General features: G+C 42.3%; 3 protein-coding genes across 3 annotated transcripts in view; all 3 read right to left on the bottom strand.

Annotated features, from left to right (window-relative positions):
- Nucleotides 1-705: 705 nt before the first annotated feature.
- On the bottom strand, nucleotides 706-2,128 carry LOC117535859 (myeloid differentiation primary response protein MyD88-like). Its single transcript, XM_034200479.1, has one exon. The coding sequence runs from the start codon at nucleotides 1,908-1,910 to the stop codon at nucleotides 1,500-1,502; it is 411 nt and encodes a 136-aa protein (XP_034056370.1). The 5' UTR covers nucleotides 1,911-2,128; the 3' UTR covers nucleotides 706-1,499.
- A 488-nt stretch (nucleotides 2,129-2,616) lies between these two features.
- On the bottom strand, nucleotides 2,617-8,360 carry cry-dash (cryptochrome DASH). Its single transcript, XM_034200476.1, is given in 15 exon segments — nucleotides 2,617-3,063; nucleotides 3,748-3,927; nucleotides 4,300-4,422; nucleotides 4,829-4,986; nucleotides 5,074-5,133; nucleotides 5,210-5,289; nucleotides 5,380-5,469; nucleotides 5,556-5,592; nucleotides 5,595-5,628; nucleotides 5,711-5,799; nucleotides 6,156-6,306; nucleotides 6,635-6,763; nucleotides 6,854-6,947; nucleotides 7,349-7,521; nucleotides 8,165-8,360. Coding segments are annotated over 15 exon segments (1,569 nt in total). The 5' UTR covers nucleotides 8,228-8,360; the 3' UTR covers nucleotides 2,617-2,955.
- Nucleotides 8,361-9,188: 828 nt separating this feature from the next.
- The window catches only part of map3k22 (mitogen-activated protein kinase kinase kinase 22), a 43,844-nt gene continuing 26,100 nt past the window's right edge, over nucleotides 9,189-26,932 (bottom strand). The window contains 14 exon segments of the mRNA XM_034200464.1: nucleotides 9,189-11,487; nucleotides 11,490-11,640; nucleotides 12,166-12,343; nucleotides 13,347-13,476; nucleotides 14,608-14,739; nucleotides 14,841-14,989; nucleotides 15,869-16,033; nucleotides 17,987-18,058; nucleotides 19,665-19,726; nucleotides 20,628-20,701; nucleotides 21,707-21,828; nucleotides 23,912-24,026; nucleotides 24,641-24,757; nucleotides 26,280-26,379. Coding sequence (XP_034056355.1) covers nucleotides 11,410-11,487; nucleotides 11,490-11,640; nucleotides 12,166-12,343; nucleotides 13,347-13,476; nucleotides 14,608-14,739; nucleotides 14,841-14,989; nucleotides 15,869-16,033; nucleotides 17,987-18,058; nucleotides 19,665-19,726; nucleotides 20,628-20,701; nucleotides 21,707-21,828; nucleotides 23,912-24,026; nucleotides 24,641-24,757; nucleotides 26,280-26,379 — 1,645 coding nt within the window. The 3' untranslated portion in view covers nucleotides 9,189-11,409.

Genomic DNA, 26,932 nt, shown 5'->3' on the forward strand with positions numbered 1-26,932 from the left:
AAATACCTCATTCCTTCCGTCTACTTGAGTCCGAAGGCTTCTCGTTTTGCCCGCCGTCCCCCCGTTCAAGTGAATTCGCCACCAATCATATTTCCACATCTCGCGCCAGGCCGGGGGAGGGGTTACAAGACTCGCGTCTTGTGCTGCATTCACTTGCACTCGGACATTAGAGATCTTTCTCATAAATGTCCGATGAGCCACAACTTTTCTTTCAAAACAAAGATGCCAACTGGGGTGGCAAGGCTATTGTTTAGGGTGGCAGTTGCCACCCCATGCCACCCCGGTAGATCCGCCCTGCGTGTGTTGTGCTCAGCTGAGCTCTGCGGTGTCTCGCTGTCTCGCAGACCCCACGCAGCAACCGACACCAGTAATCCAGCTCACACTGTCCGCTCCTCGAGCCTCAAAGGGCGAGCAAGCAGCCCGCAACGTCCCGCCAACACGGCACCCAGACCCCACGCAGCATTCTCATCGGTTTGTCATCACTGGTGTCATTTTCTGGTTGCTAACAAACGCCATTGTAAACATAATCACTGATGTTCCGCTGTAACGGTGGAGGACCAATCAGAGCACACTGGGCTCATAGGGAGGGGGGGGGGGGGGGGGCGGGCAGAGCTCCAACAAGCCGTTTAGGACAGAGAGTGATTACACATACTACACAGAGAAAACCAATGTGAGTTTGGAACATTGAACAATGTGAATCTATTCTAGTAGACCTCAGCAATGGAGTTATGATCAGAGGAAATGACATGGGACCTTCAAAGTTATGTTTTGCCTCTTTGCAGTTAGGCTACGTTTGGTTCTTTGTGGTTGCTGTATGTTTCTGGTCTAGTACCATTTTGTAGGGGGGCGGTTTTGTCTCTCTTTGTGGTGGTTTTTGTACATTTGTGTCTCGTAGTGATGTTGTTGTGTCTCTGTGTTTTCCTGCTTGTTTTTGTACTTGTTTGTATCTCTTCCAGATGCATTTTATCTCTCTCTGTATAGGGTATTGTAATACCTAGTAATCTCCACGACACATATGTTTGCATAAGATATAGCCTTTGGAAGTTAAAGAAAGTAAGCTATTCTTATTTATATAGTCAACACACTCTAAGGAGTCAATAACAGGAAATGATGTAAATTACGTCACATCTGTGACTACTTAGGACTGTCTAAAAGTAATAGATTCTTTTTGGTAGCATTTAAATCACTTTGTGGAGGGTTTGCTTCTTTTTGTTGGTGTTTGGTGTGTCTGTAGTCGTTATGCATCTCTTTTGGGGATTGTTTATCTTTGTGTGTGGACATTTGTTGTCTATTAGCAGTCTTTTCTGTCTATTTTTTTGTGTTTAGCCAATCAAAGGACTTTCTCAAGTGTCTTTCTAAAGTCATCCAGAATTAGCACCCATTTGCTGAAACACTGAGAACAGCTGAACTGATGTTATGTCTAGACTCTAGCACAGCAGGCTGTTAGAACAATGTGTAAATACTATAGTTTTTATAATATGGGATTTCAGGCATGTGAATCACTTCCTGGAGTCGATGAAAACAGATCCAAGCATAACTTTTACATGACATTGCTTCATAATTGCACCAACAACATAAGCATTTAGCAACATTTCCTCACCTATCAGGGGTCTCAGGTCCTCCACCACGTCCTTCCTCTCCACCTTGGTCAGGACGGACAGCAGCTTCCCCACGGAGGCCTCTGAGCTCCGGGCCTGCCAGTTCTCCAGGACCGACTGAGCAGGACTTCTGGCCGCCTCATGGTTCTTTATCTCCAGGTAAGAGAAGCCCATGGCCTCCGCAACAGCGGTCCAGTCCGCAGCCACCGTGTTCTTCGGGTTCAGATACAGACCCAGCTTCTTCCTCACCGTTACATTCAGGGCGACCAGAGGAATACTCCATAAGTCCACCTCCGAGTCCACGCACGCCATGTTTTGGGAAGTTTGTGGAGAGTTTTTAAACACTAATAAAGGACATTGTGGCGAAAGACTGACAACCTGATAACAGAACGAGGAAGTGATGCGAACACTGCGTCACAGCGGGGAGGAGATCCACTGTTCACACACACACTCTAAAAAGTACATTAAATGATTTAACTGTCGGTATTCCTTTAAGAGAGGGTTGTTGCTGAGAAAACACTTTTGAACATGGCTTTTCAACCTGCAATACCCTCTTTTATTAGTCATTATTTGTATTCAATGTTTATTTATTTTGCTTATATTTTTTAATGACTTATTTCTTACTTTAACTGATGGATTTCTTTAATTGTATTGTATTCATTCTGTTGCCTATTTTGCCTTCTCCTACATTTACTCAAGTAGCCCAACTGTATTTAGTCAATATTTAAAATACTCAGACTTTACTCGAGTGTTTTCCTTCTGTGTCACTTTTATACTCTTACAAAATAATTAAAAAGAACAATATTATGTACGTTTTACTCCACTAAATTTACAATAAAGATTTTGTTACAAACACAACGTATGAAGACTTGAATTAAATGTCATATTTTCTGTAAGTCTTGTGTTATTATGTATGTTAAAGCACCTAAAACAACTTACCCTATAAAGCATTGCATTACAAAATTTTTATTAAAACTCAACAAGTTGTCAACACAACAAAATCACGACAAAAAACAACTCAATTTTGCAATTTTATTGTGTAACAGACATAAAAGGGCAACTTAAAAAAAATACATTGCAGTAAAATCATCATCTGACTGACTGCAGGAAAACCACAGAGTTGCTTTCACTATGACTGCAGTCCAACAGGAAGCGCAGCCATAAGAGGCGCTTTGTGATACGATATACGTTTAGATAAGACACGTCTGTGCACTCAAACATAAGTAGGAACGTGCATTTCCTAAAACCCTCATCTGAAAACCTTTCGAGCAACATCCCAGGAGGGAACGCAGATGTTTCCAGCAACAGTCCAAGTTTGCATCACTGGAGTTTCCCTCCTGTGTTCACTGTGAGGGCATCACAGGTTTTTGCTTTTGGAGAAATAGAAATCGATGCCTCTGTCACGGTGTTGTTTGGGAGTGTGAGACGGGCCCTTCTTTCCTCTGGCTGAAGGCCCCGCGCCACTCTGCAAATAATAGGAATAAAACATGTAGAGTGATGGTTTCAAAGAAGGCAGTGATGCAACATTTCCTCAAACTCTATCAGAGTGAAAATCATGCATTGGAAATCCTACCAATTAAAAACGAAGAAGTAATATCTGCTAAAAGTACCTAAAGTAAAAGTACATTTTAGAAAGTTTTATGTTAGAAATGTATAGTACACGTCCCACGCACATACTGTAGAAAGAGGCCGGACGCTAACTTCCATATGTTGGACAATGTGCACATTAACATACGTTAACTAGCATCAATTAGCATTATAGCCTACAGTAAATGGGCTATAGTTAACAAATGGCTTGATATTTGGGAAATATTGGCGTGATTTTGGGGGTCATTTAAGGGATGCTGAATGCATATCTGATATTTTCAGTTTCTAAAATGACAGTTAGAACCAGAAAGTGGTCATATTCTTCCTCCCTGTGGTCCGATGGATTTTGAGTTGATTTTGACGTTTTAAAGGACGTTAGATATAGAAATAAATGCAGTAGTCAAAGTAAAATGCAATACATCCCTCTGACAAAGACAAACAAGTAGCAGTGTAAATGTACTTTCTCACACTGTTGTTTCCCTCCATCAGTTAAAAAAGCTTTGCAGCTCTAGCAGTTCCTCCTCCTCTCACTATCCACTTCCCTTTTTCTCTAAAAACCCACCGGTTTCTTGTTAGCGTGTCGGCTCCATTCAGGCGCCATGACGATGGGGGCGGGGTAGTAGGTCTCTCCGAGGCAGACGTTAGCGTGTGACAAAGAGGCGGTGCTGAGGGTCCGGGGTGTGTGCACGTCACTTCCCATGATGCCCTGCAGCTCAGGGACCCACTGCCGCACATAGTCACCCTGAATCATGGGTAAAAAACACTCCATCAGTGGCTGGAAACACTGCAACTTTCCTCACTTAGTTATGTCAATGGAAAACAAAACCAACAATTCATGCATTTTTTACGCTGCTACGGACAGTCTCACACTAATGTACATTCTCAAAGATATTGAAGTGACTGTTATTTTGTATATATTGATTGTTGTGCTTCTATTTAGGTCTTAATGTGTGCATATGTATAAATGTGTCTTTTGATTATATATAGATTTGCATACATATTTTTACATTTGTTTTTGTATTCGGGATTGTGGGAAACGGTATTTCGATCTCTCCGTCTGTCGAGCAAACTGAAAGATTGACAATAAAGTTGACTTTGATTTTCTCAAACACACATTGTTGTCGTAGTCCAGGCCCTGCTTGATCATGTTGAACTTCCTGTTCTCTCCTCGGGGGTCGTTTCCGATGCCCGCGCTGTAAAGCCAGTTACCATAGTTACTGCAGACATCATGGTCGATCTGTGGAGGGACATTTAAAACACCTCAAGATTCAAGGCTTTTATTGTCATGTGTGCATAGCTACAGTGTAGTTATGACAATGAAAATATGAGGTCACAGGCTCCTCCAACAGTGCAACACAATAAAACAGATAATAGTGCAAGTAAATACAAATAAAATATAATACAAATTGTACAGAATAGTCTGCAAGTAATTGGCGGACAAAGTTAAAAGCACACAACGAAAAGTAAACGGCAGCCATCATCAGCGGCGCCATCTTACTACCTGAAAGTATTACCATCTATGTATAACTTACTCAAACAACTAGTTATTCCACAACATATCAATAATACAATAAGTATCACCCTATAATTGATATCCTAAAAATACAGTTTGATTTCTCTATACTGATTTAAAAGCCACTTACCAGCAAGTATTCAAACCACTCCGCTCCCATCCTCCAGTCCAGACACAGGTCCTTTGTGAGGAAGCTGGCAACATTCTGCCGCCCCCTGTTGGACATGAAGCCCGTCATGGCCAACTCTCTCATGTTCGCATCCACAAAGGGAACTCCTGTGCGTCCCTCTGTAAGAACACATGAAATATATTTCACCTACTGATACATACGCTTTGAATGCATCTCTTAAATAGTGAGGGGAAAATGCCACAAACCTTTCCATGCATCGAAAAGCTTCATGTCCTTTTTCCATGGAATTGATTTTTCTTGAAGTCCTGGAATACAATTATCATGAGTTCAATAAACATTCATTGAGTATAAATGTAAAAAAAAAAACCTTGAGCATTTTACCTTTGATCTGAAACAGTCTGATCCCGTACTTGACGCCGACTAACTTGAAGTAATCCCTCCACAAAAGTTCAAAAATGACCCTGAAAGACAGCAGCGAGGACACATTTGTAATCATATTGCACCCTCTGATGGAATGGATTTTATTTCGACTTATCCGAGTGTGTGCTCACCAGTATGTGCTCTGATTGGCTGTCCGCTCCTTCTCATACTGCTGGATCTGATGGTAGATGTACCTGGGTGAAATGCAACCCAACGCCAGCCTGCAGAATGCCAGAGATGCACCGTTAGTGATATGTTTATAGGAATGGAACATTATTCAGAAAAAACATGAAACAAAAACACTCACCATGATGAAAATTTTGTGGAATAATCCACACCTATCAGCCGTTACGAGTCTCCTTGTAGGTTGCAACTGCATTCTGCAAAACATATATTTATTACAGCTACAGTGCATATAGAAAATACATTAATATGTCTGGTTGTTGCGGAAGATGTACTCACAGTGTCCCAGAAATAGTGTTTAAGTCTGGCCAAAGCTTGACTTTCTCCTCCAGTGCAGGGGAAGGCTGATCGGGGATCAGTCACAGGCTCTGGAAGAATAAAACAAGGGAAGCATTTTAGCATCCCACTGATATTCGACCCGTTAAACTCTCCCCCTGGTGCATTAAGACCAGCAGAATCGTAAAAAGCTTAATCATATACATGAAAATTGAGCCACTCTGCTGCTGCTAGCAGTCACTGAGGAGGTCTACGCTCAGCAGTCTGCCTTTTGTCACCGTCTGTGTCCTGTAGATATTTAATTGCTCTTTTACTGCACTGTTGGTGTACAGTTTTTCTATCATGCTGCTGTGTTGGTTGTATTTTTGTAACTCTGGCTCAACAATTTCCTTCGGGATAAATAAAGTCTTATCTTATGAATGATCCATATACTTTTAGGAGCCGTTACCTGTTTGTTCCAGGTCTTCAGCTGTGGGGATGCCTCCTTCCTCCAGCCCCTGGGGGAGGGGCCTTCAGCTGCTCAGGTGTTGGGATCAGGGGTCTCACTGGCTCTGGCTCTCCACCGCCTTCCTGAACTGAGTGTACACATCAGGCAGCCTAAGAAATTATAATATTGACAACACATTTTGAAAGGAGACATGTTAGGCTCATTGGTTATGCCTTTTATACATATGTGCATGTTACATTGTTGGAGGTGCCTGCTTGAAAGAAAAGGTTATCTCACTTTTATTAAAATGGGACTTTTTGTGTACAAATTCCTAATCCACATCCCTAATAAAATTGCCACATCAACAACAGGACGGTATGCCAACTTGGATGCTTTACCGAAGCAAGCCATATCCTCTCACCTACACATCAGGCAGCCTAACCAAGTTTGCCACGATCAACAACAGGACATTGTTCTGGAGAGAGCCGTATCCTCTCACTGGACATGTTGTTAAATGGAAGATCGTCTCTGTGGTACAGTGTGGACCCCCAGCAGGTGTGAACTTTGACCTTCATCTGTGCACAGACATCCTTCACTCGTTTCTCCACATTCAGTTCCTCCGAACTCACCTGGAACACAACATGAGCACATGAAGGAAAAACTGTCCAAATCACCACGAGGCAATAAAGATTACATTAAGAGAAACCAGTTAAAACTACCTCTTCATGGAAAGCCACGGTACTGACGGAGCCCAGTTGCTTTATGAGGTCCGCGACTACCTCCTCTGGTTTCCCCCGTCTCACCACCAGGTTGCTGTCACACAAAAACACACACACACATACACACACACACACATAAATATAAGCCACCATGCCAGGCAAGCTGCATCCTGATTAGAAATCGACTAACTTCCCGCTGGATGACCTGAGAATTGACAGGAACAGTGTGTGCAGCACCGTGTTAACATAAACACAACCCTCTATAAGCTCAGCTGTGTCCTGATCCTGTTTCAGCTGAATCCTAGAAAGCTGAGGACAAGGTCTGTACCGAGTATTTGTGTAACAACATCGTGATAATTACATTCATGAGTCTTGTAATTAGATTATAGGTCGTTACTGATATTACAAGGACACAGCTGAACTCTGGGGAGTCAGCAATTTAAATAGGCCATTATATATGCACGTATGTTGTCAACAAACAAGCTGTTTAGTTACCTGCCCTTGTGGAGCAGCGTGTGCCTGAGGTCCCTGATGCTGTCCAGTAGGAAGCGCAGGCGGAAAGGCCCAGTCTTTGGCAGGTTGTAGTTATACGTTCCCACATAATGTCTGGGGTCGAAGCAGTACAGCGGGACGATGTGATCTGCATTTCTTTGAGCCCAGTGGAAAAGCTGTAAGTAGAGAGCAAATAGTGTAGGTTAATATATCATCCTCTATTAGAAAAAGTGATAATTGCATGATTACAGCAAGCACATTTCATTTGATGTGTATACAAAAATTGCTTCTTTAAGTTAATTGTGAGAGGAAACTAAACTCTGCTAGCAAGTTTTGAAAACACCTTACCTGATATTTTATTTGAAGGACACTAAAAATAAGAAAAATATTTTTTCCACTTCGGGAAGGCGGTCTTTTATTTTGAAATATGCCACCGGATGTAGTACAGTCTCCGGTACGTCTGTGGTTTTGTTTTTGATAGCTAGACTTGATACTGTTTATTAAAGGTGGATACAAAAGGAAGTTCGTGGAGAATATTCAGACATGTAATAAGCAACGTTTGTTCCTAATTCAAAGCTGCTGGTCTCTTTATTTTGAAGAAGAGGCTTTTATTCTGAAGGAAGGCCGGAAGTGGTGTTGTTGTTTCTGCTAACATAAAACATAGATTTCTACATAATATGTTTAATATCTGCTTTAAAGAAAGGACACATATTGTGCAACAGACATGTTCACACATTACTTTAAGTCAAATAACGTTAGGTTCTTTAAAGTTAAATGACGAATTTCATAATAAAAGACTCGGTACAGATTCAGACTCACCTCGTTGTCGTGCAGACGCAAGTCGTTTCTCAGTAAACATATGATTGTACGGGAGGTAGACATAGTTGTATATTATATATTAATGTAGCTAATAGTACCCAGCAGTGCTCGGTGTGAGAGAGCAGCTCCTCCCGGTGTGTCGGGGCTCCGTGTGACACGTATCTGTCACGTCGTTACAAAACGCCAGGTTTTATAAGCTGGTTGTTCAACAGCTGCTCAGGAATACAAGAGGATAGTAAAGAAAACACCAACACATTTCCCCCTAATTTGTTGCTCTCACAACTGAATAATGCACCCTTTTTTACTCAAATAGCCTTCATTAATAGATTATGAGTGGAAATATATTAAACAGCTTTTTGCACAAGTTAAGTGTAATGGTTACTTAATACATATTATTTATAGGGCACTTTTTAGACATTTTACAAGGTACAATTCATAGAAAAAACATGAAAACAACACACCTTAATGCAGGACTTTTGCTTATCGCTTCTGCTTGATATTATTTGTAACTGTAAACTTTTCATACACAAAGGAGGGAATAAGAAACACAATTAATGGAAAGGCAATGGATTGCATTAGATTGTGTAAATGTGGCCACTGAGTGTATCATTTCAAACCAATCCATTTACAAATATTTTGATGATAGTTGTCCCTATGAAACTAAATTAAAAAGCCTGACAATTTGACTGCAAAAGTGTTTTTTAAAGCATATTTCTCTCACTTTGTCAGCGTTTGAGCTATGATTTAAACGAAGTAGAAACACAAAAGGATCAAGAATTAGCTTTTGTGGGAGGAAAATCTAAATATTAAATTTACCTTGGTGTGTGCTGCAAAAAACTAGTTAAAAAAAAAACTATGATAACATTAAATATTACACATATAAAAACTAGGTACAGTATAATATGACAAAAGCATATAAATGTGGTGCAAATAGATATTAGCTCTGATAAAAAAAATATACATGTATGTAAGATAATTATAAGTGCTTTGTGACTTCAAAACCAAACAACAGTACACAGGGAAGTAGTCTTAGACCTTGGATTTATTAAGTTAAATGTACAAAAGATCAATGACTTGATACATTTCATGTTTCAAGGCTTCGTCATCAAGACAAAACGAACTGTCCCAATCGAAAGCCTCCAGCCGTCTCACTGCCTACTGACAGCTCTCAAAGAGACACTCCCGTCTAAATCACAGTACAACCTACTGTATAACGTAGCTATTTCATCAAATAGATTTGTATAGAATGTAAAGAAATTTCATACAAAAGTGCAGAACAATATGTATTTACAGTATAATCTTTTTTTCATATAAAAGAAGTTCAGCAAATCCTGTGTGTGCTCTCTTTTGCTCACCTTATTATAAAAAAGCTCTGCTTTGGCAGTGAACATTAAGTGTTTACAAGCAGATTCAGATAAGGCACTGACAAGGGTCGAAAAAAGATTTGATCATTCTTTAAGTGCCACCGTATCACTACACCTCCATTTGAAAGATGTCAGCATTTAGCTCTGGATTTCCAACTTGACCCCTTTTTGGCGGTATTATTGGAGAGTGAGGTGTCGCGTCAAGTGGTCATTAAATCAAAGTAAAGGCATGGGGTGACTGGATTCATACTGAACAAAAAACTTCAATTGAATTTCTTTTCATACTGATACAATGTGATTTGGTCTGTGCAGACTACTGTGCACCAAGCTGCCGTAACATAGAAAAGGCGTATTGGGCTCTGAGGTGAGAAATCGATCCATAATGACTAATACTGAACATGAACATAGCCCAAAGTTTCTGACCCTTTTTCTTTGGCTACTGTTTCTCCAATGGACTCAAGGCTCACTGCATGGGAAGCTGGAATGACTCCAACAGTACAGCTGGTATTGCTTATTAACTGATGCAAAAAAAGTTTGGGTTCTTTTTTTTCTTGACACAACAATTCTCAATGATATAAAAAGAAAATGCTTCAAATAGAAAAATATCTCCGTTGATTATCCTGCACGTTGGAAATGTTTCAATGCATGATATCAAAAGTGCACAATCCATTCTAAAAACGGGGGGGTTTCTGAGTGCCGTGGAAAAAAAGACCATTCTTACTTACAAACTCTTATTGTAAGGCGTTGACAAAATACATTGACCATTTTTTCAGGTGACGATAGAAAACTTTGTATTGTATGTCATATAAAATATATTCTACCATCTCTACACACAGCTGATGAGTAACTCACAGCAGGGGTTCCCAACCTTTCCCCTCACTCATCTGTGATCATCGCCTACATTGTTCTTGTATTAAACCCTTTGTAATTGAATTCAACCCAACTGCTCATGAAAATCCCTTCTGTAACTCACCCTTGACATTTAGAGTTATTTTAGCAGAAGAAATTATATTGAAACTCACTTCCCACTATCAGTCTTTTATTAAAACACTTATACCAGACTTATGAAAATTGATATAAAAGTGTTTTTTGTGTGGGAATAAATCGCAATCCATAATCTTTCTACATATCCCCCTGTACCCCCGGTTGGGAACCACTGACTTCCACTACTATCAGATGTGGGCGACATTGCTCTCAGGCTGAACCTGGACATTGTTCTGCGGCAGTATATGAGTAAAAATCCCCCAAAATCTTGAGGCGTCACAGCTCTTGGTCACGTGTCCTGCTCTTTCAGTCAGTAGCTTGTGAAGCCACTAAGGGCTTTCTCGTTGTTCCCCTCTTGGGGCAACACTCGACGTCGACCTGGCCTCTTGGTGACGAATCAGGCTTCATCTCACTGAAAAAACTGAAATGCTTACTCTAAATAAAAGTATTTTGTCAACAGATTCCACATAATTGTATTAGGTTAGTTGAAAGCAATAATACAAATAATAATTTCAGCTCCGTAGTTTCAGTTTCTCCCGCTCTACAACCATTTGCACAACAGCTACCTACATCTGTAATTGATATACTATCCTATGTATATAAGTTTCTACTACTTCAATAAAGTGTCAATCTATCAATCTATCTATCTATTATTATGTTGAACTTGATATTTTGTATTTAAACTTAATACTATTGCTTTCAACTAACCTAATACAGTTATGTGAAATCTGTTGACATAATACATTTAATTAAAGTCAACGTTTCAGTTTTTTCAGTGTAGTTTGCATGAGGGATGCAGCGTTCCTGGCAAGGCAGACACTGGTGATAGATTTCCGGGCAGGAAGTTGGAGGGGGAGGCCCGGAGAGGAGAGGAGGGGAGAGAAGGGGTGAAGGTCCTCAGAAACAGCCCAGAACGAACGGGTGGCTGAGCAGAACGTCCGCAGTCGGCCGCCACTTCTCCTCCACGAACACCTGCCGCCAGGAAAGTCCCGCGCCGCGTCCGACACCGAGTCGGGAAGGATGGGCTTCGTAGGCTGCGTGGCGATTTTAAAAATTGCCGCCATGGCCTCGTACTCGGCCCACGGAGGTTTCTGAGTCAACATCTCCACCACGGTGCAGGCAACACTCCTGAGGACAGAGAGCATAAGATAGATTAATACAATTAAGGATCAAATCAAAGTAAGTAACTATAAAATAAGAAATTAATTAAAATTAGTTTTTTTCAAGAATAAGACGTATTTTTTTATATTTTCAAATGTATTTACTCCCAAGGTATGGAGGTAGATTTGTCTCAATATTATTTGTGTATACAGATCAATAATCCGTGTGTAAATCTGAAGCACCTTCCACGAATGCAAAATTGTAACTTACAAAAAAAAGTATAAAAAAGGTCTGGAAACATATTTCACAAATACAAATAAAATCTGTGAATAGTATAACTAAATAAAAAATATCTTTCTAACATCTACAACTTTCAATCAGGCATTAGTTAATACACACTCTGTATGTTATGGTCCAATCAGGACTCCCAAGCCAAGTCCCTACAGACTGAGCTACTTCTGCCACTTATATGTCATTTAAAGTCATATTTTACCCCAAAAAATGACTATTTGTATCCAATAGTACATAACAGTCCCATCTGATGTTCCTTACCACACATCAGCTTTCCGGCCATATCCCTCCCCATTGATGACTTCGGGGCTCATCCAGTAGGGGGTGCCGGTGACAGACTTGATCCCTGTGCCTGACATGCAGATGGTCTGGATACGTTTGCTGGCTCCGAAGTCTCCCAGCTTCACGTTCCCTGTCGAGTCTCTCAGGATGTTAGCACCTGGAGGAACCAAACAAAATGAGCTCAGCGTTATTCAGGGGTCTCGGGGGGGCCGTCAATAACCTTTAAGGGTTTCTCTGACGGTTCAAATAATGAAGTTACAGTGCGGTTACAGAGTGCATGTGCCAGCACTTCAACGAAAAACCACGTAAAAGGTAAACTTTTCCGATGGCCTGACACGTCGGCGCTGTTTGAACGCTTGCAGATGCACATAATTAGCACTTTGACTCGACTTTACAAACACTTTTCTCACATGAGAGGAATGTCTTTTACTAAAATCAACAGTCTGCTCCATGTGGATCGGACCCAACACCCTCCTGCTTCACAAATGTTCCTCCATGTCTACCCCGTTTCCTTCGGGCTCTGTTTGATCAGTGACTAATGAACGCCACTCACTCTCCACACCCTCTGAGAGACTCAATATGTGACCTTAACTTCTTGAACCTGTTTCCACTGCCTTGGGACAATGTGAGACTCTCCGATAAATCACCTTTAAGGCTCCTTGGAACATTACATCCACATTCATTTCATGGACTGCGATGCCAAGCTCTATTTGATTGTGCTGACAGCTCCTTTACTGCACAGTGGAGCTCTTGTGCGTTAGATGAGCACACACCGTATATTACACATGCATTTAAGTGGAAAATCCCACCCACATACTGTATGCTGTCCTGTGCCCTGTGAGACATGCTATCTTTTTTCCCCAGTAGACGGTTATGTTTCCCTCTTCTTGGCCAAACTACAGCCTTTCCATCCGGTGTTGTACATTTTTAGACTGGCCGATTTTCACCAGCATGAAGCCTAACATATCTCAAAGGGGAGATCAAAATAGCACATACTTTCCAGAGCCGGTGAATAACCAAATGAAGGATATGTGAGAATGAATGGAGCTTTTTCCTGCCTGCAAAATGAGCCATGAAGTCACCTCAAGTGAGGATGTCCCCTGGTTTTTCTAATCCAATTTAACCGACCCTGACTTTCAGTAGCGAGCAGTCGGTGTTACCTTTGATGTCTCTGTGTACGATCATGTTGCTGTGCAGGTAGGACACTCCTTGGAGGATCTGCCGGGTGTATCTGCGGGTCACCTTCTCCGTCAGAGCCCCGTAGGCTTTCAGCTGGTCCTTTATCGAGCCCTGCGGAGACACAAAGAGTGGAGTTTAGGAAAGGTTGAGGAAGTTGGTTGCGAATATTCCCCCTTGTTTTTTGATTGCCTTCTTCTCCTACATTTTACATCGCAGATACTCTGTTCCAACATCAAAACAGGCTGCTAAATAAGGACAATGCGTGCTATTACTCCGGACATTCATAACTTTAATTATTCTAGAAATATGAACTATCATTCTTCAAAATCTAAGCCAGCATTTTCAGCTTTTCAGCATACAGCACTCACACCGATATTTATTCAGGAATTGCATTCTCTAGATTTATGACCTTAATGTTGGCTTCAGTGTTAACTTAAATTATTCTTACAGCTGTGGGGTATGGAAGTATAGAAGGATGTGTTTGATACTTGCAAAAACAGTTCCAGCTGTAGCAGATTCATTTTGGTTTTATTGTGCAAGCAGCCTCAGAGCCAGTTTTCAAAGTATATAAACACACAATGTGTCGAGAGAAATCTGCTCGAGTCCAAACACCTTTCCATGTCCTGCATTTCCTTTCATTTCCTGTCTCAGTTCCTCGGGAGGAAATGGCAGGACCTGATCCAGTGACACCTGTGACGCAGTTACGGACTCAACTAAAAACTGGACCCCTCCAGAGCTCTCAGAGGAACAACCTACTCTCTCTGGGCGATTAAAGTGTTATCGGTCAGCCGCGCAGAGCCGCAGTCACACAAACACTTGGCTTTGTCACCTTCCCACTGCCAGAAAAACTAACATAAACATTTCCAGTTTCCAGACAATGTGTGACTAAGACGCTCAACGCCACCCGGGGAAAAAAAACAAAAGATCGCCCAGGAAATATTAAAACCAGGCTCTGGGGCGACAGCAGCTCATTAAGGCGCTCGTTTAGACAGAAAATGATCTCATAAACTGCGCTGTGGTGCTGACATCAACCTCACAGGACATGTTTACTGACAGCTGGGGACATTTCAAAAACTGGTTTGAAGCAGATGTGGCTATTATGGGGTTCGATTGGATGTTTGTTTGTGCCTATCTCTGCTGCCACAATATGACGAATCATCGTGTCTCAATGATACCTCGTTGCCTGGCTGTTGGGGACCTATAAAAGCTGAGCAGTATTCAAATGAAACGCAGAGTACGCACCCCGGGCATAAACTCCACAAAGATGGTGAGTTTCTTCTGCTCGAGGTCCCGAAGACAACCGTAGTACTGAACGATGCGGTCGTGACGCAGGTTCTTCAGCAGCTGGATCTCACACTCCAGAGCGTTCACCTCCTGCAGAGAGGACATTCAATTAGGAAAGGCACTTGGAGAAGAGGATTTTGCACAATAGGTGACCTTTAAAACATGCAGAGTGTGAGGACGGTCTCGTTTACCTTGCTGGTTTCCTGACAGTCGGAGTCAAAGGGCACCTGCTTGGCGGCCAGCTCGCGCCCGGTGTCAGCGTCGTAGCAGAGGTAAACCTCCCCGAACGCCCCCCTCCCCAGAAGCTTTCCCTGACGCCAGTTGACTGGAGCCCGCGGCGCTGCAGAAACCAGACACACCGCATGATGAAAACCAGTAAATCATTGGACTTGCTAAGCCCCTGGAGGCAGACACTGAAACACTGAAAAAAAAAAACACTGAAGCATGCGTCAAAATCCACTGTAGCTCTCCCACCAGAAACCCTGTTAAATAATCCCCACCGCAGACCCTCTCAGATGGGGATATATAACCACAAAGAGAGCATCTCCACCTCCTCACACTCTCTGAGACTTTGAGTATTAACAGGCCTTTCTGCTGCGGTTTAGACGGTTTGGTCTCGTGTGGGCGAGCAGACGCAGACGCCTGGGCTTTTGTCTCGTGACAAAGACAATTTCTGGGCAGCGCAGAGTGAGGACTGACTGGAGACAGATGTGATCAGAGAGCGAGAGGATTGACGATGAGAGGGGAATTCTCACTGTGTTACTTAACATTAGTTATACTCCCTATCACTGTGAGGAATTCTTATCTTATCAGCCATATTACTGGAAGAGCTTAATCTGTCATGACGTTACACAAATTCTTGTCATTCTTTTGTATACATCATCAATTTAAAGAGGCCTTTGGGGGTTTTATATAGTGTGAATGTAAATTGCCTGCAAAATCCATTATGTAAGTTTTTATGTCTCTATATTTTGTTGTGCACCCAGGACGCCTTTAACAATGGACTGGGTATACAAGTTCAAACTCCTACGTGGATACTCCTGCAGCCCTACTCTTGACCTGCAGAAGAAAACAAGTCTAAACTGGTTTATGTCTTATTATCCGCAGGAACCAGACCTGTATAACACAGATGAACAACAAATGCACTTCGTATGAGTCCGTCTATGTGTTTTGGTGTTCACTGCTTCCTGACACTTTAAGTTTTCAGGGATCTACTTACACTTGGCCGACCCTCGCTGGCAGCTCTTCTCGGCGGTGCGTCCCAGAGAGCGCAGGTCGCCGTACTGCAGCGTGTTTTCCCCGTTGTAACTGCGCGTCCGGCTGGAAGGAACCAGCTGGAACAGGTTCTCCTGCGGCATGAAGCTGCGAGGAAGTGTCCTGCGTCCTGAAAACACACAGACACATTAATGACTTCACACACATCAAAGTCAAAGTCAACTTTATTGTCAATCTTTCATTTTGTGTGTACAGACCATAGGTACAGACAGAGAGATTGAAATACCGTTTCCCACAATCCTGAATATAAAAACAAATATATATAAAAATATGTGTGCAAATATATATATATATACACAATCAAAAACATTTTTATATGTGCAGACCTTTACATTTAAGACCTAAATAAAAACACAACAATCAATATATACAAAATAACAGTCACTTCAATATCTTGAGAATGTGCGTTAGTGCAAGACACATCATATCTTGTTCCTTTCAATTCTGTAAATTCTGATGTTGTCTTACAGTTACAGTACACTACAGATGTTACTGTGCATAAAGCGAGCTCTTGGCCGAGAAGGAGCAGAGTTCCTCTCGCCGCTCCGTCCCACTTCCTCTCAGACAGGAAGCAGGGCGCTGTGTTTTTATACAACTTCGGGTTCACCGCAGGGAAACGTAAATCACTGCTAGCCAAGGTTAGCCTCTGAGTAAGCAATTACAAGCAGCTGCCTGGAACAGCAAGCCAGCACTTCAAGTCTACCCACAGCGGGAGGACAGAGGCACATATTTGGAGATATTTGATCTGGATGTGATGAAAAAGTTGTGAGGAGGAGGCACCGCAAAAAATGTGTGTTTTGTCCTGCTGTGGACTTCTGTACAAGTGTACTCCGTTATGTATTTATATATACCGTTAATTTCCCTTATAATGTGTTTGACCTATTATACCAATGTGTACACTGATTATGGCTTTAGTAGTTTAGTTGTAAGGTTTTGAGCACATGTATTTGCCTTGTAGTGTTTCTCTATTATACATAAACCCTCTCCAATTCTAGATGTATTCATAATATGCAATGTTAACACTTAATGTTTAATGTCTTGGCGAGTATTCTCAAGCGTATTGGGGTGTCCCATTTCACCAGTGATGGAAAGTACATTTACTCAAGTATTGTACTCAAGTACTTTTCTCACATATTTGTACTTAACTTAAGTATGTCCATGAAATGCTACTTTATACATCTACTCCACTACATATCCAGATCCATTCTGTATAAACAGTTCTTTTACTTTTGGTGCTTGAAGTATATTTAGCTGATAATACTGTATATTAAATCAGGAATTGTGCAGAATGAGTACTTTTACTTTCTGTATATTTTGATAATTTAATAACTACAGTATGTGCTTTTATTGAAGTAGAATTTTTAAATCAGGAATTTGACTTGTAATGGAGTATTTTAACCCTCCTATTGTCTTCGTTCCCCCCCTTACTTTGGTGTTCGCGGTCAAATTTGACCGGTCCTGTTTTAACTGCTATTACATTAACACAAAAACCATTAATCATCACCAAATGTCCTTTAACACCCTTTCAAACTGTACATATTGTATCAGACTACTGGTATACATGAAACACTGCAGTAAATATAAAAAGAATAGACACTGAACATGTATTGCGTGTGCCAGGTGTGATCCATGTGGGGGGAGGGGCACATCCGGATGGTTACTAATTACATTTATTTATGGCGGGAACACCATGGTGTTACAAAGTTGACTAAATCATCCAAAATGCAATGAAAGTGGTGATCAGCAATGTTATATGTTCAAATGTCTACTGTGAAGGATATCATAAAGCCTTAAGTCAATCGAATGTAAAACAAAAAAGTTATGACTGATGAAAGTAGTAAATCGGTCAGATTTGACCCGAAGACAACAGGAGGGGTAAGACCATAGTATTTGTACTTTTACTCAGGTAAAGTACTTCTTCCAACACTGCATTTCACATGTTTCCATTATGACTTATGATTGTACTTTTAATCAAACTTTTGAATAAATAAATAAATGAAAGACAGAGTGGTGTCTTTTCAATCTGTGCAACAATAGTGTTGTTGTTAAGCAGGTTTCTTACGGTCTCCATAATCCTTGCTGCGATTGGGCAACTGGAACTGCCGAGGGAAAGTCCCTCCTTTCCCGTGGCGACCTGAAGAGGGAGCAATAATGAAGTTAAAAAAGCCTCAACAACAACTAAAATCTCCTTTAATAGTTACAGTACTTCTAAATGTACAGTTTCACGTTCAATTAAGCAGATTTCATTTCATAGAGCTTCTTAAAAACAAACATATTGCTGCCTAAAATCACACTGACTTTTGCTCATCCCTGCAGGGCTGGCACACACACACACACACACACCACACACACACACACACACACACACACACCACACACACACACACACACACACACACACACACACACACACACACACACACACACACACACACACACACACCACACACACACACACACAACTACACACACACACACCACACACACACACACACACACACACACACACACACACACACACACCACACACACACACACACACACACACACACACACACACACACACACACACACACACACACACACACACACACACACACACACACACACACACACACACACACAGAGCTGTGTATCGCCTCGCTGCAGCCAAGAGAGAAACAGCTCATGTGTGCTAGCTTAGCGTTAGCTCTGAACCCAGTGGAGCAGTAAGTAAAGGCAGGTGGGGAGCAGTGCTGACGCAGGCGAGCGCCGACACACACACACACACTCACACACACTGAGGGGAGAGCGATGCAATTGAAAGCAGCTGTTCTGTCAGATGACTGCCTCCCCTCACGCTGTTTTCGTGGCCGTATCCCAGGGAGACGGGAGTTATTTTTTGTGTTTGGCAGCGCGGGATGGAGAGGAAAAATCTACTCACAGGGAATGGTAAACAAATACTGAAGCCCTCAGCAGGAAGGGCCACACAGTTCCACATCTGGGAGTGTGTGTGTGTGTGTGTGTGTGTGTGTGTGTGTGTGTGTGTGTGTGTGTGTGTGTGTGTGTGTGTGTGTGTGTGTGTGTGTGTGTGTGTGTGTGTGTACGTGCCCCAAGTGAGTCTTTAAGTGCTGCAAAAGTTTGTGTACACAAGTGTAGCACTCCCTTTTTTTTTTAAATGTACAGCGCGGGGGAGGAGAGAAATGACCAGATTGAGAGAGCGGCTGCAGCGCGTCTGTTGGTGAGGATTAGTGCGGCGTTATCTGTCATCCTGAGCCATTTGATCTGCGTTCTGAAGGAGAGGGACTCACAGGGAGCCGAGGGACAAGGAAGGGAAGTGATCATGAAAAAGAGAGGGAAGCAGCAATGTCTATTAGGAGTTTTGAAGGAAAAAAAAAGCAGGCGAGACGGGAGACAAATGAGGTGCACAAAGGGTACACAGAGGAGAGTGTTGAAGATGGAGCAGGAAGAGTTATGATGCCATCACACTGCTTCATCACCTCCTGAGACACGAGAAATACTACCGAGGTATTAAAACACCTCCACAATAACCCATTCTTCATTTGGAGTATTTACTGCCGGATAAAAACATCAAGTAACATCATCCCCTGCCTCATTAGTAATCTCAGGACGCCTGGGGGGATTGTTTATCAGGCTATCATGAGCAGCACGAACAGAACTTTTATTGTGAACGTGATGGCGTGGCTCCGCATCAAAAAGCAGCCTAATGATGAACACGCTGCAGGTTTCTCCTCTCTTACCTTTGTATTCGTAGTTGAGGTTCAGGTAATTGTTGTCCCGGTTGCTCTGCGAGAAAGGAGGACTGGAGAGAGAAGAGGGGAGAAGTTAAAAATGACTTTTCCTTTCCTGTAGTGTGTAAAATAGGTTTCTCTGCATGTTGATTGTCTGCAGAGCTTTTTGAACATTCAAGCATGGAGACATGTCCCGGTAGAGTCACGACATACACAAATAAACCTGGATTTAGAGACATCTGTGGTGCTAAATTGCTAAAAAGTGGCAGTGAAACTAACTTCCAACATGCAGTTAATGTGTCCCGCCCCCTCCTCTGCCCCCCCCCCCCCGACCCGACAGAGAGTGACGTCTCTGTTGACCGCAGGGCGTCGCGGGGCCACGAGACCCTGGATAAGGGGCACGCATGCCCGCTCGCAGGGAAAAGTTCCATGCACTCGTTTCCTGCCATTGTTCTGCAGCCTGGAGCCCAGATAAGCCTCGTGCAGGTAGCGCCGTTTCCGCTCTCTGAACCTCACTTTTCTTTTTTGATTCCCCCCCCCTCTCACTCTCATTCTTTCACGGCTCTATTCATTCCCCCCCCCCCCCCATGTGATTCGTCATGTTCTTGCACCCCACTCAGTCTCCCATTTGTGTCCATTTCTTGATAACGGAGGAATCCAGGCGTCCAGATAAGAGTGTCTGTGACCTCATTCCTTCCTGCGGGGTCAGGGAGCTCTGCTGGCCTCTCACACTGTTTACAAAAATCTGTAGTATGTGCTCATGTGTCTCGTTGTTGGTGTTTAAGCTACTGCTGGAATATGCTCAATGAAAAGCAGGGTTTTTTGATACTAGGGATTGTAATAAAACACAAGTTTAAAAAGTAACCCTCCCATCCCCGTTTGCATTATCAAGCACAAGCTCCGTGATGAATGTGCGCTTCATAAATCCCGATCCAAACAGACTCGTAAATCTCCCACGGCACGATGACTCACCTGTCCAGGGCTTGATCTATTGATTGACAGCTGCTCGACAGCGAGTTGTCCGCGCTCCCGAATGGATCCAGCATCTGACAAGTGTAATAACACAGGGGGAATGAAGGGTCATGGAGCATGCAATCATCAGGGACAGAATATAAAGCAGAGAGAGACATAGAGGATGTGGAGGGGCATGAGCACTGTCTGTCTCAGACATATCATACACAGCTAGATTAGAGACTATTCTCAAAGGCAGGCACGTACAGTACTGCCTCTACTATCAATACTATACTGCACTTCATATCCATGGATACTGAGAGAGTAAACGCTGGCAATGCACTACAAATCAAGCCTTCCTATATGTGCAATGCAGCAAAAAGGGAGAACCGATGATCAAGGTCAAGTCCCCTAAACTTGACATGCTATCTTGATTCATTTCAGGGTTCATACACTTTTTTACAAATGATTTTCAATGACCTTTATCTCCTTTTCCATGACCACAACAATTACTCTCTCATCGGTGCCACAGAAAATGGTTTATTTTAACCTGGAACAGGAGAATAGGGTCTGAAACATGTTGTGCCGATCTAAAACAAATCAAATAGGCTTACTAGCTTCAACTCAAATCTCTCACCAGCAAAACACCTCGACAGTTAAAAGCCATTTTACGTTTCATTACTATACGATACAGTATTTATTATCGTTATAGTATTACTATTTCAGCGATTAGATAAAATATAAATTATATTTGATGCAACTTTAGTTACATTTCCATGACTTTTCCAGGGCCTGGAATTAGCTTTTTGAATTTCCATGACTTTTCCAGGTTTTTAATGACCGTAAGAACCCTGTCATTTGTTTATTCTCCTCTTAATTGTTATTATTTATGACTATGCACGTTTTCTTGTTGTTTTTGTCTGCTGTACTTCGTGTTTTGGTCGTGTATTGGTTTTGCACGATTAGTAATGTCTAATCTTCGATGCAGAAAGATTGTAAGACAGAGTATGTACATGTTGCAATTCTGTATGTTTGTTCTTATGTTGTCCAAATATGAAATATGAAATATACAGTCTGTGTTGTCGTAGTGATGCCCTTACGTGCTCTGGGATGAACTCCCCTTCGCTGTGGATGCTGGTGTAGGATCCCTGGCGAGCGATCTGCTGCTGCTCTTCAGGAACGCTGCCGGGAGGAGGGGACGTCCGACCGGTGTGCAGGGACCCTGGAGCGAGGGGAAGGGGGAACAAAATGAGAAATTGAGTGGTGAAGGCGAGGAGGGGGAGATGATGAAGAGATGAAAGCAAAGGGGCAGAGGGGAGCGTCAGAGTTATTCATGGTAACAAGTTCAACAGTGCCAGCTCGACGAGATGTGATTTACTAAAGCACACAGCCCCCACCTCTAACCTCAATTACGGTGACTAACACTGCCATGGCTGAGCGGAGACTGAGCGCTCGTCCTTGGCAGCGTTAGAAAACCTACTGAGAGTCTGTCACTGGATGGCAGTCGTACTGAAAACAGTGGGGTCAAAAAGAGTGGAAATGGGATTTTTGCAGACCAACCAGGAAGTTATTGCATTGGTTCCCTGGTTACGCCTTCAAGTGAAGATCAACGATGTATGGTTTGTCAATTGATGTACAATAGTAGAGACTACGCTGAACACTAGTAGCTTTGAACTGTTCAATCTAACCTATCAATGTACCAAATGTATTTGTGTCTTCAATCAAACAAAGAAAACTGTTGGAAATTAAATCTGTGGCAAACACGTGTCTTTTCCAGCAGGATAAATACCATACAATCACCACTTTATAACGTGCACAGCTTCACATGAACACAGCTAAGGCCTGTGTAAAGACCTTTGTGCTGCGTGATGACGTTAACGCCGACACAAAGACGTTTAAGACATGTCGTAGAAACACACGTACTAACACCAGACCTTGTTTCTGGCATCTAACCAACAAACATTAAAAAACCCATTGACCTCTCTCTGCTGTACGTCAGTGAGGCTCTCATCACTTCTTCACTCAAACGTCCACTGTGCTGTCACCTCTCATCTACCCCCCCCCCTCCATCTCTCAGACTAGTGGAGGAATTGACAGAGGGCCGGTGTACAATTTAAACGTCTCGGGATGGTGACGAGGCTACGTGTGAAAAGTTGGCGCTGACAGCAATCACACAGCGGCCTTAGCTGCATCATATGATGACTGCATCACTGACCTTTCTGGAAAGACCTGATATAAAGAGTGTTAAGAAGAGATTCAGACAGAAATGGCAGAGGTCAGGATTTCACAGATCAAAATAAACCTGTCGCTGTGGTAACGAACGAGCTAGGAGGGACAACAGAAATGAAGCGGAGTGTGACATGAAAACAGAAAGTCCTTTGTCGGTCTAAAAGGAAATGTCTTAGTTGTTGTCTGGTAAACATACAGATAGAGCCGAGAAATCTGATTAGCTAAACTAGATAGCTAAGCTAACCGCTAGCATGGCTCCGTCCTAAGGTAGAAAACCTTTTCCTACAAGTACTTAAGCTCACAAATGAACATGTTTTATTTTACTTATATACAATAACCTTAGTGAACAAACTACAAGTTGTGCTTTTCCTACAGCTCAACATTCATGGCAACAACAAGCCTCGAGCGAAGCGAACGCAATAAGCGTAAAGCAGTGGTGTGGACTCGAGTCACACAAACTTAAGTCTCAACTTAACTATGTATTTTACTTTAAAAGTGTTCCACAACTTGTTAGTTATGCTTCCTAGAGAGAAATGAAACCATTAAGTTACATTGCTGTATTCAAATCTACAAAAATGATATGGTGGTTAACACAAAAGAAACTGCAGGTGATAACTGACTGTTATAGGACTTAAAGTGTAGGACTTGACTTGCATGGCCTGTCTTGACTTGGGATGCAAGAGACGTGTTCGTCAGTAAGCTTTAAAGTCTCATTTTGTCACGTTTGACAGATCGTCCGCTGATTCAAAGCGCTAAACAATCATCAAGGTGGCGATGCAGACGGAGAGCTGCTTGGTATGAGAGCAGACACGTGTCCTTGCGTTGACCTGACACCTCTCTGGCAGTTAAACTTGTCACTTTCAGCTCAGATTTGCATTCGTCCATTCTGACAAAGCGTGTCCCTCATCTTGCCATTAACATTCCTGTGACTTTGGCATCTCTTGGTGTCGTAAATTGACGCTGACAAGCCACCCTTGAGCAGGTGAACAAAACAACGTTGGTTGTATTTTTCGGGAAGACATGACTTTTACGTGCATTGGCTTTTTAATTGTGTGTGTTTCTACAGTTGGTCTCACCTGTTGAGTGTTTGCGGACCCTCTCAGAGCCTTTGAGCAGGGAACCCTTGAGGTCTCCGAGTGACCGTGAAGACCGCATCTCGCTCTGTTTGTCCCTGCTGTTCACCTGCAGGTACTACAGAGAGAAAGAGTGCACAGGAAGTGGAGAAAGAAAAGGAATCAGGAGGACGGCATTACATCATGGCACAGTTACACAGAGACAATGACTTCCTACTACACACCGTCAGCTGTTTACACTTTGATAAGATTACTTCTCTATTTGTCTTATAGTGTCTAAATCAGGGGTGTCCAAACTACGGCTCGGGGGCCTAATGCGGCCCGCGGACCATTTTGAATCGGCCCTCAGCTAATTCAAAAAGTATAATGGAATAAATTCAGTCAATTAAAGTTGGGAACATTTTCAAACTAATCTAAGTTGATAAAAAAAAGCCCGATAAACTATATTTACATAACAAGCTTGAAATCTACCTTTTTATAAGCAATCTGGGGCTTCTGTTTTAAGGAATGAGCTGCCAACTAAATAAATGAAACCCTCTGGAGGCTGTTGTGTTTCTTAAGGCATTTCTTTAAAGTATCAAGCATCATTTACCTGCATTTGATTGATTTTGCTAACTTATAACTGAACTTATGAGGCAATAGTGAGCGGCCCGGACCTTCGTATGTTTTTCTGTAAGTGGCCCTCGGTGATAAAAGTTTGGACACCCCTGGTCTAAATGATCAGGGACTCACATGGTTGTTCTTGGGGGTCTTCAGCAGGATCCTGAGCAGCCCGTTGGCCCCGGAGCTGCAGCCCAGCGTCAGCACCGCCTGCTCCAGGTCCTCCTGCGTCTTCAGGGGCTGCAGCAGCTGAAAGGACAAGAAAACATACATCACAGTGATTGATCACCCATTGTGCCAGAAAAGGCGGCGTGTATAAGCACATGCCTGACGTACTGTAGGTGTCGTCAAAACAGTCAAACATATGAAACCTCTATCATATTTATGTATTTTATTTTATGGCGTTTATTGAAATGTCTCAATTAGGGCCGGGACTCGATTAAAAAAATTAATCTAATTAATTAGAGGCTTTGTAATTAATTAATCGAAATTAATCGCATTTTTAATCACATATAAATATTTGACCTAAGAACAGTGAGAAGCAATTTTTTTCACATGGATTTTAGTATACCATTAGGCGCATTCACACCGCAGTACTTTTCCCACAAAGGTTCATGAGAACTTAGTTCATGAGAACTCTTTGAACCTGGGGGTGGATTAGGCAAATGAAGCCGCTGACGTCACTTCTTCTTCTTCTGCTTTGGGTTTACTGGCAGGCCGCAAACCACTTCACGGCGTATACTGCCGCCCAAAGTCCCCGGCCGGAAGTCCCCGGAGTTGGGGCCTGTAAATCGCCAGAACGCCGACACCTCCTCATCTCCACCGCTCCCATGTTTTATTTGGTGTTGCCATAAATTAGTCTCTCTGCGTTTCTGCGCTGGGCTAATGCTAATGCTAATGCGAGGATAATAAAATGACGGCTTCACAAAACTTTTTGGGAGTTTTACGGGGCGTGGTTTGCAATCCGCCCAGCCAATCAGACATATAGCTCTCTTCTCACAAGAGAGCCGTACGAAAGTCCCTGCTCTCTAGCAGCTCTGCTCTCTAGCAGGGACTTTCGAGGGGGTAAAAAGGTTCTCATGAACTAATTTTAGTACCAGCTCTTTTTGGTGTGAACGCGATAAAAGAGGCTAACGTCCACGCTAGCTTCCACGCTAGCTGCTATATGTTTTGCATTGAGGTGATACTTGAGGCTTGATGTGCTGCGGTGATATGCGAATTCCTTTTTGCATAATTTGCACACAACCGTGCTCTTATCGACGCTTCCATCCGTCCGTTTTTTAAAACAACATTTCCCACTGTTGTTCACTGTGGTTTGTTGTTGTCTGAAGTCATGAACGTTAGTTGGGGCTCCAGTATAATCGGTACGCCTGAAACTCATCCAGTGAGAAACGTTCCGCGGTGCAAAAATAAGTGCGATTAAAATGCGTTAATTTTTGTGTAATTAATTCATCTTAATTAACACGTTAAAGTCCCGGCCCTAGTCTCAATATGAACCAAAAATAATTGCTACTAGTATTACTTCTAGTCAAATTGAGCCTCAGCTAATGGAAGAGAATACATTCATTTAAAGAAAACCACATAGAAAAGTCAAGATTTGGGTAAACAGGTACAGTGGTTTGGGTGAATATTAGGGATTTACCTACAGACAAAAAGTCATAATTTTAAATCAGGACTGAACATTTTGAAGTTGCTGACGCATTGACAAAGGACTCAAATGGTGCAAATGAACCTGCATAAGTTATATGTTGCTTTAATCATATTGTTGTACCTCTTTCTCCATGAAGAACATGTCCATCTGCTGCCCGAAGGCCTCGGTCACTTTCTGCAGCAGCTCTTTGATCTTCAGCGGCCTCTGGAACGGGATGATCCTGAGAGAGAGAGAGAGAGAGAGAGAGGGGTCAGAGGTCGCAGAAAGAAGCTGCTGTTGTGTCTGGCTGGGACATTCATGAGCTCAGGCTGTGAAGGGCAGGGGTAGGGGGGAGTTTTCCACAGAGAAAAGCAGCTGACTGGCAGATATAGTACTCATAGTTCACAGAAAAGTTAAATGGGAAAAGAGAAAAGATTTAGAAAGAGAAAATTAGTTATAAATCTAGTTCTTTTTAACATATTTCCAGATCTTTCAAATCCATTTAATGACCTGCGGTAACAGGCAGTGGTGGGAAGTCCATTTACTTTACTTAAGTATTTCCTTTGTATGCTACTTTATGGTCGGGCTGCTCAATTAATCGCGATTACGATTATGGCTTGCAACGATTACGAAAACAACGTAATCGAAATAAAACGATTATGTTTTTGTTATTATAATTTTTTGTTTTTCAGTTGAATTATACTTAAAGTTCAAACTGTTAAAAACATACTGTTCAAAATAAATTCTCCAATAAATGGATGTTTTCAAAGTCAATGAATAATCGCAATTACAAT

This window comes from Gymnodraco acuticeps, unplaced genomic scaffold, assembly GCF_902827175.1.
Source record: "Gymnodraco acuticeps unplaced genomic scaffold, fGymAcu1.1, whole genome shotgun sequence".
In the NCBI taxonomy this organism is placed as follows: domain Eukaryota; kingdom Metazoa; phylum Chordata; class Actinopteri; order Perciformes; family Bathydraconidae; genus Gymnodraco; species Gymnodraco acuticeps.

Bases quoted from the DNA above. Each gene is read 5' to 3' on its own strand.
- LOC117535859 (XM_034200479.1), bottom strand. From the start codon at position 1,910: ATGGCGTGCGTGGACTCGGAGGTGGACTTATGGAGTATTCCTCTGGTC.